This window comes from Suillus paluster, assembly GCF_016628075.1.
Source record: "Suillus paluster strain FC165 chromosome Unknown EDB91scaffold_25, whole genome shotgun sequence".
Classification (NCBI taxonomy): Eukaryota; Fungi; Basidiomycota; class Agaricomycetes; order Boletales; family Suillaceae; genus Suillus; species Suillus paluster.
Genome location: NW_024537585.1, coordinates 53,995 through 67,276, shown reverse-complemented (window position 1 = coordinate 67,276; position 13,282 = coordinate 53,995). Strand labels below are relative to the sequence as shown.

General features: G+C 49.0%; 5 protein-coding genes across 5 annotated transcripts; 4 read left to right on the top strand and 1 right to left on the bottom strand.

The window, feature by feature from the left end:
* Window positions 1–363: 363 nt before the first annotated feature.
* Window positions 364–2,279, top strand: EDB91DRAFT_1328993 (uncharacterized protein; the record flags this gene model as incomplete). Its single annotated transcript, XM_041325302.1, has 13 exons — window positions 364–488; window positions 552–617; window positions 669–791; window positions 844–986; window positions 1,033–1,152; window positions 1,218–1,260; window positions 1,309–1,420; window positions 1,475–1,554; window positions 1,602–1,617; window positions 1,666–1,727; window positions 1,779–1,882; window positions 1,936–2,187; window positions 2,229–2,279. Exons 3-13 carry the CDS (start codon window positions 683–685, stop codon window positions 2,277–2,279), a joined length of 1,092 nt encoding a protein of 363 aa, XP_041177229.1. The 5' UTR covers window positions 364–488; window positions 552–617; window positions 669–682.
* Window positions 2,280–2,349: 70 nt separating this feature from the next.
* On the bottom strand, window positions 2,350–5,010 carry EDB91DRAFT_1222755 (Alpha/Beta hydrolase protein). The gene is made up of 15 exons (XM_041320925.1): window positions 4,634–5,010; window positions 4,518–4,573; window positions 4,424–4,470; window positions 4,319–4,376; window positions 4,245–4,264; window positions 4,046–4,190; window positions 3,858–3,995; window positions 3,592–3,805; window positions 3,344–3,538; window positions 3,223–3,288; window positions 3,150–3,169; window positions 3,079–3,094; window positions 2,891–3,018; window positions 2,812–2,839; window positions 2,350–2,751 (listed from the first exon to the last, which is right to left on the bottom strand). Exons 1-15 carry the CDS (start codon window positions 4,871–4,873, stop codon window positions 2,677–2,679), a joined length of 1,446 nt encoding a protein of 481 aa, XP_041177228.1. The 5' UTR covers window positions 4,874–5,010; the 3' UTR covers window positions 2,350–2,676.
* Window positions 5,011–6,385: 1,375 nt separating this feature from the next.
* Window positions 6,386–7,610, top strand: EDB91DRAFT_1328992 (heat-shock protein 70b; the record flags this gene model as incomplete). Its single annotated transcript, XM_041325301.1, has 4 exons — window positions 6,386–6,665; window positions 6,713–6,867; window positions 6,924–7,441; window positions 7,518–7,610. The coding sequence occupies exons 2-4, from the start codon at window positions 6,768–6,770 to the stop codon at window positions 7,608–7,610; spliced, it is 711 nt and encodes a 236-aa protein (XP_041177227.1). The 5' UTR covers window positions 6,386–6,665; window positions 6,713–6,767.
* Window positions 7,611–7,835: 225 nt separating this feature from the next.
* EDB91DRAFT_1053107 (PIN domain-like protein) lies at window positions 7,836–8,953 on the top strand (the record flags this gene model as incomplete). Its single annotated transcript, XM_041313723.1, has 3 exons — window positions 7,836–8,081; window positions 8,133–8,248; window positions 8,296–8,953. Coding segments are annotated over 3 exons (1,020 nt in total), but the record flags the coding sequence as incomplete, so codon positions are not given.
* A 342-nt stretch (window positions 8,954–9,295) lies between these two features.
* On the top strand, window positions 9,296–11,832 carry EDB91DRAFT_1053146 (uncharacterized protein; the record flags this gene model as incomplete). The annotated part of the gene is made up of 7 exons (XM_041313727.1): window positions 9,296–9,786; window positions 9,841–10,194; window positions 10,248–10,444; window positions 10,501–10,859; window positions 10,930–11,172; window positions 11,227–11,645; window positions 11,706–11,832. 7 exons carry the CDS (start codon window positions 9,296–9,298, stop codon window positions 11,830–11,832), a joined length of 2,190 nt encoding a protein of 729 aa, XP_041177225.1.
* Window positions 11,833–13,282: the final 1,450 nt, after the last annotated feature.

Below are 13,282 nucleotides of genomic sequence, written 5' to 3'. Positions count from 1 at the left end.
AGGGGGAATTTGCTATGTAGGTCAGGCCAAGTCGGGAACTTGAAGGAGTGCGAGGACAATGAAGATGTGACTGAGGCTAGAAAGGGCTAGAGTCTAGAGACTCAAGTAGAAGTGGCAAGTGCCGAAACATCACTCATGCCAGGGCTCGGATGCGATAAGTACTTGATTGATTGATGAAACGACGAAAGCAGCAAGAGGCGCTGTAGAAGAGCCGGACCAGAAGCTATAGGGTACGACGAGCAAAGCAACGATGCAAAATTTAGGGTCTGTGCGCAGGTACAAAAAAGGGAGCAGCAAAGGGCTTCGAAAAAAGCGGTCCACAGCGGTCCGGGATCACGGGAATGACGGAGATTTTTTCCCCTGGTCCCTTATCGGGTCCAGGGATCTTTGCATGGACCCCTGGACTCCTCAATACCGTGCTAACTTCTGGATGGTAATGAAGAACGGATTGTGCTTGGATGCCGAGGCTGCATGCATGGAGACCATTGGTGAGGAGGCCCATGTAGGCCCATGTGATGTTTCGAAGCTAAGGTTTCCCGAATACGCACCAGATGATCACATGGCCCGCTGGCGCCCAACATAGAAGAAGTGTACTAGCAGCGACTTGCCTTTGTTAGGTACGTGACCATGCAACCATCCCTGCATTTTCCCTAAATCAGGTTGGCAAGGCCCATATAAGAACATGAGGGTTAGTGTTGACTTCTGTTCCTTGGTGCCCTTGAGTACAATGTCCAGTCTTACCTTGCCCTATGCGCCGCATTACGTTGCAGCACCTCCTACAAAGGAAATTTGTCTGTATAGAGTCTTCTGCTCAATACCGGACACTGACATGTGCATTGATAGTGGAGTATGCTGACCTTGCGATCATCGACATTTCGAAAGCCGCCACCGAAGAAGGTCGCGCAGCGCTCGCAATTGAATTAAGGGAGGCTCTCCTCAACCATGGGTTCTTCTGTGTCGTGAATCATGGATATTCGCAAGCCCAAGTGAGGCAATTCTCGCATATCATATTTTTATCATATCTCGACCCAGACAGCTCGCATGCTTGACATTGCGGATATGCCCTTCTCGACCGTCCACGATGACGAGAAGCAGATTTATATGTCAACAAGAAAAGAGTCAGTTCACGGATATACATTACTGCCATACACGGTATGTAGCAGTTGTGCATCGCGCAAAACACAAGCGTTTTATTTGTGCAAATCAATTAAATTCAGGATGTCGATGGTAGAGTACGCGACCAGCTTCAGCAATACTCCAGTGAGCAGAACACGTTCAATCTTCATCGACTTACTCACACCATTATAGCCAATTGCGATGTGACCGAGCGAGGACACCCAGAAGCCCTCCGTCCTCTTCTCCCAGAGATCCAGGAGTTTAGCAAACACAATCACTTCAACGTGTTGCATCCTATCCTAAGGTAAACATATATCCTGGTGTGCTTGAGATGTTTCTCTGATAACACATTTTTCAGGCTTATTGCACGCTGCCTCGAGCTGCCGGAAGATACACTGGTGAACAACCATGACTATGATGCCGTTGGCGAGACAGCTGGTACATACTTTCCAAGCAGTTCATGTCATTGCTAACTTATTGATAAGTCACGTTCCTCAAGTAGTAAGTTCTTCCTTGAGTTTCTACTCTTCACTAATTCATGTAGTTTAGCCACCCACGAACAGAGGAAGAAGAAACCGAAACAAAGAACGTTTGGCTGAAGGGGCACACGGGTCAGTGACCTGAATCACGAACAAAACATGGGCTCACAGCTTTACCGCAAGACTTGGGAAGCATTACGATTCTGTGGAGTCAGCCTGTCGCTGCACTTCAAATTCAGACCCGTGAAGGCGAATGGCGTTGGATCCGTCATCTGGAAAATGCGCTTGTAGGTGGTCACGTTCTATCTCTCAACGCATGACATAACGAGAGGCGTTACAGGTTGTCAATGCAGGCGATGCAATGGACTTTCTTTCCGGCGGGTACTACAAGGGCACGATTCACCGTGTTGTGCAGCCCCCAGTGGACCAGCGGAACTATACTCGCCTTGGACTAATCTACTTTAGCATGCCCAACGACAATATCAAGTTGGTGCCGATGGTTGAAAGCCCAGTCTTGAAGAGAGTGGGAATCCAGAGACGTTGCGATGATAGCGAGGCACCGACGATGGAACAATGGAGGAAAGCGAGGTCAGTGGCTTATGACCATTCAAAATTGAAGGTGGAAATGGGAAGGCCGTAGAAGAGGAGATCATTAATGGGGTGGTAGTTAAGCATTACAACTGAAGCTTTTGTTGTCCTTGTATGACGAACATCTCCTCGGCGAGAATATATAAGGTTCAGTGCGAGAGGTTCTTAATTGCGCGCCTGGGCTATGCTAGACGAGGAGCACTCGTGCGCTACTTACGTGACACGCGCGTACAATCGCAAGTACCTGCTTACTAGCCAGCCCAGATGTATCAGAGTACATAAAGCAGGGCTGCACAATCCTAGTCTTCCCTAGACAATCGTCCCTTCTGTAGGTAGTGCTCAGGGAAATTGTATCGAGGTGCAGAGGGACTTGAGGATGACGGTCGGCAGCTGGTGAAGGTCGAAGTGCAGGACTCAAGCAGAAAGCGATTACAATGCGCACACAACCGGGTCAACGCACCCCGCCACGATGTGTGCTACCTGAATCCATTCTTTACACGGAGTGAAGCTGTTCCTTCCGAATAACCTGCGAGAAAATCTCCAAAGCCGTTTTAGGCTGGAAAGCAGGCTAAAAACAACATATATGGCCCATCAGTGGGTATCATCATCTTGAAGCGAGTCAACCAACCACTTGGTGTCCAGATTCATATACACGTCTAAAGGCAAAATAATGAGATATACTTCGAAAGTAGAAAGAAAAAACTCACGCGAAGGAGAAGTTGTCGACATTCTGCACAGCGGCCACTGGCTTGCCATTAATCGTCATATTGGTAAATGGAGTATTATGGAGCGTTTGATTGCCTTGCCAATCCATTGCTAGGACTGAGGCATGGACCTATTCACCAGCATAAGTAATTCAGCAATGTTGGCGGCGGCAAGATACGTGACACCCTACCCCAAGCCAATTACAACTGAAGTCGATGAGAAGCGTCGTCAGATGTCGTAACAGCCGGAAAGCAGACTTACATTATATCAGTATCTCCAGCCTGTTCTCGCCTAGTAAATGAGCAGGCAACGAAGTAAACGTTGAGGTACGTACCCAGATCAAAATCTTCATCCCAGAGTTCGCCAATGTCGATAGCTGGGGCAGCCACGTCCTAGCGCTCTTCAACAGAAATCTGCATTTAACACTTGAGGAAATAGATTAGACAAAAGCCTACGTCGCCTGTCTGTCTAAACAGACCCCTGGGTGCATCTAGGCATTCCTCGTACTGGACCTGAGTACCGATCTTCTTCATGACATCCTTCTCTCGCAAATAATCCACGTAGTATTCATGGGGGAACAGAGCAAATGAATTTTGTCGCAAATCATAGGCGTCGTAATCGCCCACAGCAGGGATCAAGAGATTACCAATCTGAAAGTGTTAGGTGACGCCCGTAGAGATAGCACTGATGGTTTGTTCCTCACGCAGTATTGATCGGCATCTGCGCAAATCTTGTTTGAGCTGGTAGAATTTCCAGCAGCGTAACAGGCTTTCTCTTGCGCTAAGCAACCATCGGAGCTGTTGAGGGCATCCGACATATTCTTGAGTACATCATTCGGCTGGAGTTGTCCATAGCCAGGGGCATAGGTCGCAAAGGTTAGGAATGCAATGCTCTGAATGTGCGGATCGATCCAGCCGCTGCGAATGCTCATTCGACAGAGTCATCAAGCAAGTCATGAAAGCGACTTACTTGTTAATCATTAGAGCGCTAACAGCGATTGGAACGGCATGGATCGCCCCGCTAGCGATCAAGGCATTTTTCTCTTCAAAGTAGGTCACAAAACTGGGTGCATAGTGACCACCATAGCTTTCTGTGGCAAAGATGAATCTGAGCCAAACATAAGCAATCGTTCACTATCACCGAGTTAAGCGACTGACTCTCGGCTGGCATACTTCGAGAACAGCTGGCTCTCAAACAAAACCTGGAATGCAGTCCATACAAATGGTGCAGCCTCTTCCGTGGTATATACCGGATCGGTACCATAGGAGAATCCGGTCCCGATTGGCTGGTCGATGTAGATCACTGGATGAGAAAGTCAGCACTTGCGACGATATCGGAGAGCTACATCCTACACACTGTTGCTGAGATTATTCCAGCTGTATAAACCCGTGTCTGGTTAGCATGCGAAGACGTCGATAATCCTGACATACCTGTAGGGATTAAGAGTGGTCGAATTAAGATCAGCATTCACTGAGCATGGCCCGTTTTCTGTACAAAATGAGAAGCAGAATAAAAACCAGTCGACCCAATCAAACCTTGGAACAATCCGTTCATAGAAGAACATCCAGGGCCGCCATTCAACCTGCAAAAACATGTTAAAGGTGTGACTAGACTCAATAAAGCACCGACCATAGGGTAAATGGGGCTGTTTTAGGGGATTTTCTAGACTCAAAGAACCAGAACCACTGTTTTACCTCGGGTGAGCTTTGTAACATCAATAGTATTGCGCACAAAGACGTGCTTACCATGGACATGTTTGTTCCAACGTCAATGTAACCAGAAATTTGTGTGACACCTGGAGTTGTTTCGCATATCCCTGAGTTCTTAACATAGTGAATGCCAGTTCCATCGTGAACCTCGGATTGAATACCGATGTGCCCTGCTTCTGAAGTGTCGAGATCATCATCCACAACAGCGACGGCGCAAGTTATGGATGCGCCAGCTAATAGCGCAATGCCGGCTCGGATGAACGCTTTGGGAAACATGTCAACGCGCGCTGTCAGTGAGAAGTCTTCGCGGTCAGGACGTCCGGGTATTTATACAGTACCAGATATTCTGGCCAGATATCCGCTGGTAATCAAACGCAAGTTCACACATGGCGGCAGGAAAAATGAAACATGCCCGGACCGTACGTGCTCAAAACATTCGAATACACAAACGCTGGGATTGCCGTCGAGCATTTATTGACCCTAACAAGAATCAAACCGCGAGAATATCAGGGTAATTTGTACAACAACTTTCGGAAGTATAGCGTGGCCAGACGCAAATGGCTTGTAAATTCGTACAATTATGTAAGCAACACCCTCGATATTCAGTTTTCTGGGTTTCAATAAAACGAGAACAGAGTGCCAAGCTCAAATTTAAGAAAAATCTATGGCACTCTGGATGATCATGCTGCATTAAACGAAGGGATTCATGATACAGATCAATGGCCTCGTTAAGATCCTCGCTGGCATGCAATTTGCTATATCTGATGTTGAGCGCATGGGCAAGGTTGTGAAGCTTATGACATCATGACTTGAATGCCCAGGCGGGCACAATGTCAGTCCCTCGCGATAGAGGCTGATAGCTCTCTCGACGTCATTAATGTCACTGCGTTGTCTGACATGAGCGCAGAGGGCGACTCTCAGGTTGTCCAATGAGATTTCACGATGACCGACGAGGAACTTGCTCTTGCTATACACGGCAAGGATATGAAGAGATGACATTGGGAGACATTGGGTTGTAACTTATCACTGACAAGCTTGTGAATGTAAGTGATGATTGATTAATGCATGTATCGAAGCTAATTTCACGTGCAGGCTGAGCTCCAGAAGAAGCTTGCTGGGGGGGGTTGCCTTAAAGAAGTGTTCAACAGTTCGCGAATCTCTACAAGACCTCGATTTTCATTAGCACCGGTTCCATCCTAGAGGCCCACATAATGTTTCGACGCTAAGGTTTCCCGAATGCGTATTCGTCAAGACCGGCGCAATGTGTCCTTGGAATTGTACGATCAAGTGTTCCCATGACCCAGCGAACACAGGAAGTGTACTGCCAGCGACCTGCCTTCGTTAGGTGCGTGACTAATACAACGGGCCATCCCTGTGTTTTTCCTAAATCAGGTTGACAAGGCCTCCAAGACATATAAGTCAGGATATCTGGAAAAATTCACGATTAGCTAACGTAAATTCTGTAAAGGGGGTTCGTCTGAGATTCGTTCTATAAAAAAAAAGGAATCCTAAAAAGTCACGTGACGCCTTATTCTAGCCCAAGATGAACTCGAGAATTGCCGCCTGGTGGCAGTACTAGTACTATCTACAGTCTATGAGAAATGCTAAGTAAAACTAGAGCGGAAACACGAGAAAATACACTCGTAAAACATAGGCAAGCATATGTGAACCAAAATGATAGATTTGAGGGAGCTTGCATGTAAATTTACAAGTACGTGGCACCGGGCACATCCGCAGGGAGGGAGCCTGCCCAGAAGTTCGGAATTTACAAAATTTACAAAATTTACCGTGTATTTCTCACTGTCCCGCACTTTCCTCACTTTACTGACTCAAAATCACACTTTACTGGACTTTACATTAATGTATTGCACTCACACTCCCTTATCTCTACCTTCTCCTTCTCTCCCTCGAACTCATCCTACACAGCTGCCATAAACAGGTGCGGCTGTGTTCCAGTCACGTGACAGAGCTTTCCTCCGCTCTGAACCTTCTTCGTCACTGTCGTGCGCAACGCTGGAGGTGAATGCTGCCAACAACGCAACAACAACTCCCCTGGAGAAGAAATACTGTATGTCATTTTTTTTCCTCATGCTTCTCAGTACTCACATTATACAGGGCCTCTGGACTACTGCACTTCCACTCGCACCACCCATTGGAGGGTAACTTCAAGATGAAGGCCACTGCTGGTGACACTCACTTGGGTGGTGAGGATTTCGACAACCGTCTCGTCAACCACTTCGCGCAAGAATTCAAGCGCAAGCACAAGAAGGGTGAGTCTATCTTCTAACCTAGTTATTTACTCCGGTGCTTAATGACATCGATGCAGATCTTTCCTCCAACCCTCATGCTCTCCGTCGTCTACGGGCTGCTTGCGAGCGTGCTAAGCATACTTTGTCGTCGGCTACACAGACTTCCATTGAAATCGACTCCCTCTTCGAGGGTATCGACTTCTACACTTCCCTCACTCGTGCCCATTTCGAAGAGCTGTGCGCGGACCTGTTCCGCAGCACGCTCGAACTCGTCAAGAAGGTTCTCCGGGATTCCAAGATCGACAAGGCCAATGTCCACGAAATTTTTCTTGTCGGTGGTTCTACTCGTATTCCCCGTATCGTCAAGCTCGTGTCCGACTTCTTCAATGGCAAGGAGCCCAACAAGAGCATCAACCCTGATGAGGCTGTTGCATACGGCGCTGTCATTCAGGCTGCCATCCTTTCTGGCGACACCTCTGAGAAGACCCAAGATCTCCTGCTTCTCGATGTCTCTCCTCTATCGCTCGGTATTGAGACCGCCGGTGGTGTCGTGACCGCTCTCATCGAGCGCAACACCACCGTCCCCACTGAGACAGTCTCGATATACTTGGGCAGCCAGCCTGATGTCTTGACCAAGGCTGCTGCTTTCAGCAGCGGTCAGCTGACATCAGCTGGCCCCTCTCTGGCTGCCCCCTTTTCAAGAATTTCTACTTCTGCACTACCATCACAGCTCAGCATGGGCATCCAAGGGCTATGGGAGGTGAGCGAAATAAATCCATGGCGGTATTGACTTTGACTGGTACTGATGCCATCTGCAGCGCGTCAGCACATCCGCCGACAACCGAACACTTAAAGAGCTCGCACTGTCAGAACTGAAGACCGAATACATTGGTGGCAACCCCATAGTCAAATTGTTCAGGATCGGGATTGATGCTAGGTACGGTGCTACTCTTCTTTCACATGTCTGCAGTGAACTGACTCGTGTTGTTAGCGCATGGATGCACGGCATATGTGCCGTCTTTCAGATGAACCATGCAGGAGCTGGCAAATCACCGGAACTCCGAACACTGTTTTTTCGGCTGGGCACACTACTAAAGCTTCCCCTGCATGTGGTCTTTGTCTTCGATGGCCTGAGCCGCCTGCCAGACAAGGGTCGAACAATCAGACACAGCCCCCACTGGCTCACCCGCGACTTCCAGCGCATGCTGGAGTTGTTTGGCTTTCAGTGGACCGAGGTAAGTTTTGCTCACCTCACCTCATGAGACTGTTGTCTCACCACTCCCCAGGCCCCGAGTGAAGCCGAAGCCGAATTGGCTGCCATGAACACCCATGGTGTTATCGACGCTGTGATGACCGAGGACAGTGATGTTCTGATCTTCGGAGCTGTGTGCATAATTAGAACGTATGCCGTCATGTTTTTCTCATGCTTTTGCCATTGATTTGTCGCAGTGCGAAGAACGACAAGGACTATCTCAATGTTCAAGTGTATACGGAGGATGGTCTCGAGCATGGTGCCTCCTTGACCCGAGGAGATCGGCTGCTCATTGCCCTCCTGGTGGGCGGAGACTATGATAGAGGGGTGCCTGGTTGTGGAATTGAGATTGCTCACAAGGTTGCTATGTGCAGCAGAATTGGTGAGAATATGCTCTGCGCATTCCTGTCTATGCCGCCGGAGGAGTTCTCTGAGCGTGCGGAGGACCTCGTCGATGAACTACGCACTATGCTCACCAATGACCCCTACCATGACCTCAAGCGTCGGTATAAGGCTGTCGCAGATTGTATCCCATGCGATTTTCCACATCGTGCAGTGATCGACAAATATGTCCATCCTCCAACATCTTTTTCAGCCGCGGAGAATGTGCTACTGGACGTGTCGTCCTCCCAGCCACATCTTGCAGACCTTGCAGACTTCTGCAGGCTGCAGTTGGGCTGGGACGATGATGCCATCATTGACAAGATGCACGGGAGTGTGTGGGAGGGTGCATGTCTCCGCACCATATGCAAGGTAGGCGGCACATGTGGTTCAATTTTTATAGACTCTAACTCATGTTTTAGTTGCCCCGTCAGCATGCGGACCACACAGACCGCCGGCCGGTGTTCAAAATAATTGCTCGTGGAACGTTGATGGCATTGCGGCATGATATCGCTATTTATAATATCAAAGTCGATGGTTGGTGGTTGGCACACAACACCCTAGGCAACTCAGCTCAAGGGAAATTCTCTCCCTCGTACATGCGTCTTCCGGCAACAATACTGGATCATATGGCTCCCCAAGTAGTGCAGCAGTATATTAGTGCCTAGTGCAATCAATTGTCGTCTCCTAATCTAAATAGTGTGAAATGTGAAATGTGAAATTGTCATTAACTAGTTAGAGGCCCCTGACAATGATCTCCGTCCCGAAATTTTGAACTACCTTTGTGCCACACTCACTCGTTCGTGTTCACAAAGTATGGCACGACTCAAGAAGGATTCCGCGAAAGCCCCCCAGCTGCCAGACACTGCTCAGAAGAAAGCTGGGCGAAAGACGAGATCAGCTGCTGCGAAGACAGCTTTAGCAGACGTCCAAAAGTGTAAGGAACATGGAATAAAAACTCACCTTCAGGCAAATAACACAAGGACGAACTATGCCGGGCATGTTCGGCGTGGACGGGAATGGTTGGCAAGCCATTTCGAAACCCCGAGCTGTTCTGCTGTCAGCGAGACTTGGAGGGGTGACACGTCTGAAAACTCACTCGTTCTGTTGCCTGCAACTGCCGAAATACATGCCGACAATGACGTGTATGAGGACCCGGCCTTCAAATATGCATTTGAGAGCATCCCGAACAGATGCTCTGACAAAGCACTGGCGCTCTTCATGTCCCTGAAAGGGTTCCACGAGAACCTCAGCAAAACTACTGTCGAGAGCATCCGTTCGGCATTTAAGAAGCTGTGGGAGCTATCGTGAGTATTATCAGTACACAAATTAGAGCATACGAGCACTGACTTACATTTTAGAGATGGTGATACCTATCGTGGCAAATGGCACTTCAATGAGGCGAAGCAGCGCTGGGAAGGAAACCCTGCTGATTCTGCAGACATTTATGATGTGCTGTCATCCATCAAGCATAAGGCAAGTGCCGAGGGAGGAGATCGCACTCACTCAATGGCAATGACGAAGGACTACATGGATCGGGCATTCCGATGGCACCAGGCTGTGTGTCCACTCGAGATTGCACTACAGATGATTCAGAAGGTGATGAGTGGTGCTCGGCCTTCGGATATGCACCTGGACTTGGAAATGAGGACAAAACTTACTCGCCATCTTGAACAAGTCACGTTCGCATCGAACGGATGGACGTTATGGACAAGGTGAGATCTGATTAGCTTTTCCGCAGCACGTGCGCGATCTAACTTGCCCGCAGGTGTTTTGAGCTTGTAAAGTTGCAAAGAAAGGATATCTCACTTGATACCACTATTTTGGATGGGGTGCTCGGCGTGTACCTTGCAAACGAGACACTCACGCTGAGTAAATGCACATCATACTTCGAGATCTTTCTCGCTCACCGGAAAGGATGGCAAAAGAAGGTGGACAAGGGCCAATGGGAAGCAGATCTGAGATGTGAGTTGCTCACATTAAATCGAAGCCGGATGACTAAATGACCTCACCACTGGCAGCAAATCACTACAAGATTTATCCACGCCCCAACATGCCAGCCTGCGACAATTTCTTCTGGATGTTAGTTTGGATCAAGTGGCTTGAATCATTTCACTACGGGCGAACTCTCCAGCCGAACGACTTCATTTTTCCTGCGATGAGTGCAAATGGTGTTGTGCATCCTGGACAGCCAATCTCTCACGATACGGTACAAAAATGGATCAATGAGTCAACCGCTGGCGCTGGCATCCGTGGTAACTTCTCAACTCACTGCTTTCGTCGGGGAGGTGCGCAATATTGGTTCATGTTTGCTCCAGTGGGCCAGCGGTGGACACTCGCTAAAGTTCGTTGGTGGGGGGGATGGGCTGATGGCGAGCAGGTATGTCTCATGTTCTTATGACTGACACTTGACTGATGCAGCATTTTTTTCTCATTGTGTCTATTTTCAGCGTGATACACTCGTTCGCTACCTCCTCGACGAACTACATGCATATGAGACTGACTACAGTGATGCCCTTGCCCCCATCTCCCGCGGTGCTGATGCCTCCCTTGCTGGCGAACATGCTCTCGCCAGACCAGCATCGACAGAAGAGCTTCGCATGGTGCACGCATCCGTTTCAGCAGATGTCAACTCCCTTCGCAATGACATGCGCTCCCTAACGAGTGTTGTAGCACAGGCTGCCTGCACCACAGTAATCGCTCTCCAGCGTCTCGATTCAGGCCCCCGCTTCACCAACGTCTCTGAGTGTGCCTCCCGCACACCAACTCCACCTGTCAGAGACATATGTGCGAGAGCCGAACAGCCGGTTTTACCCAGGCCCGTCGTCAGCCACACTCTCCCTACCACCGAGCCATCCATCCGCACCTCGTCACAACAACTCTGCACCACGCTGCCCATCAGCATCACTCGGGCTTCAAGTACCCAGAAACTCCCAACACCTGGCCTTGTGATCCCTCGGGTCCCAGTCTCTCGTCCCAACGGAACCACCAGCCCGAAGCACAACTCCTGGAAGGAGATTGTCGAACACTGGCTTGTTGGCGATCGAGACCGAGGACTGACAACGCCACTGAAGGACTGGCCAAGGCACTGGTACCAAGGTGCAAATAGACGGTTTGCATCAAAGTACCACCAACGTGCAACAATCGCGCTAGAGTTCATTAATCAGTAAGTCCCTGCGCTGGTATCTACACTGCCGGCACTGCTAACCCTCTGTTTCGGCTCCAGGTACGAGTCGAACGAGGCACGCTTCCTCGCAGCCTATCCAGAGGCCGAGCTAGGGCACACGCAACTTCTGAAGGCTGTGAACAAGGCACGCGCTGCACGAGGGGACCGTATCTCTCGCAACAAGTGATACCGGTCCCGTTTTTACTACATACTATCATTGCCTTTCAGTGCTTTCACTGCTTCGCTACGATGTTTCACTGCTTTGGCTGACTCTGTACATTCCACACTCACTGCCTACTACTTAGTAGCATACTACTGATACTCTACCTTACCACTCGCCGTCGCTAATCATGCCCGCACCCCACTCGCGTTTGTTCCGTCCTGCCAGCGCATTTGTTGAAACGCTCTGTTTTTTTCAACCAAAACTCACGCCTGTCACACAAACTGGTCATGTGCCAGCGAGGTCAGCGAATCCCGCCTCGAAAAGGGAATTGATCGTGGTCACGTGCTCTCGCTTGGTGTTTTGGCTGAGCGCCACCGTAAATTTCTCGACATAAGTACATGTTACAGGGTCAATATTGACTTGGTTCCCATGATTATAATGCCCAGTCTTACCTTGCCCTATGTGCCGCATTACATTGCAGCACCTCCTACAAAGGAAAATTGACTGTGCAGAGTATCTTGCTCGATACAGAACACTGACATGTGCATTGATAGTGGAGTATGCTGACCTTGCGATCATCGACATATCGAAAGCCGCCACCGAAGAAGGTAGCGCAGCCCTCGCAATTGAATTATGGGAGGTCCTCCTCAACAACGGATTCTTCTATGTCGTGAATCATGGGTATTCGCAAGCCCAAGTGAGGCAACTCTCTTGTATCACGCAGCTTTCCCATCATGTCTCGACACAGACAGCTCGCATGTATGACATTGCGGACATGCCCTTCTAGTTCTCAGCTGCTGCCGTCAATGATGATGAGCAGCAAATTTATGTTCAACAAGGAGAGAAACTAGGTCAGTCCAAGCATATAAATTTCTGCCATACACGGTACGTAGAAATTGTACATAGTGCGACACGCGAGCGTTGAATTCGCGGAAATCAATCAATTGAATCCAGGATGTTGATGGTAAAATACGCGACCAGCTTAAACAATACTCCAGTGAGCAGGATGCGTTCAATTATCATCGGCTTGCCTCACGCCATTCTAGCCAATCGTGACGTGACCGAGCGAAGACACCCAGAAGCCCTCCGTCCTCTTCTCCCAGAGATCCAAGAGTTTAAAAAACACGATCACTTCAATGTATTATACCCTATCCTGAGGTAAACATATGTGTGCTCGGGGTGTTTGTCTGATAACATATTGTTTTTCAGGCTTATTGCACGCAGCCTCGAGCTGCCAGAAGATACACTGGTGAACAATCATGACCACGACGCCGTCGGCGAGACAGCTGGTACACACTTTTCAAGCAGTTCAAGCAGTCGCTGACTTATCGATCAGTTAGGTTCCTCAAGACGTAAGTTCTTTCTTGAATTTCTCCTCTTCACTAGTTCATGTAGTTGAGCTACCCACGAGCAGAGGAAGAAGAAATCGCAACAAATAACGTTTGGCTGAAGGGGCACACGGGTCAGTGACCTG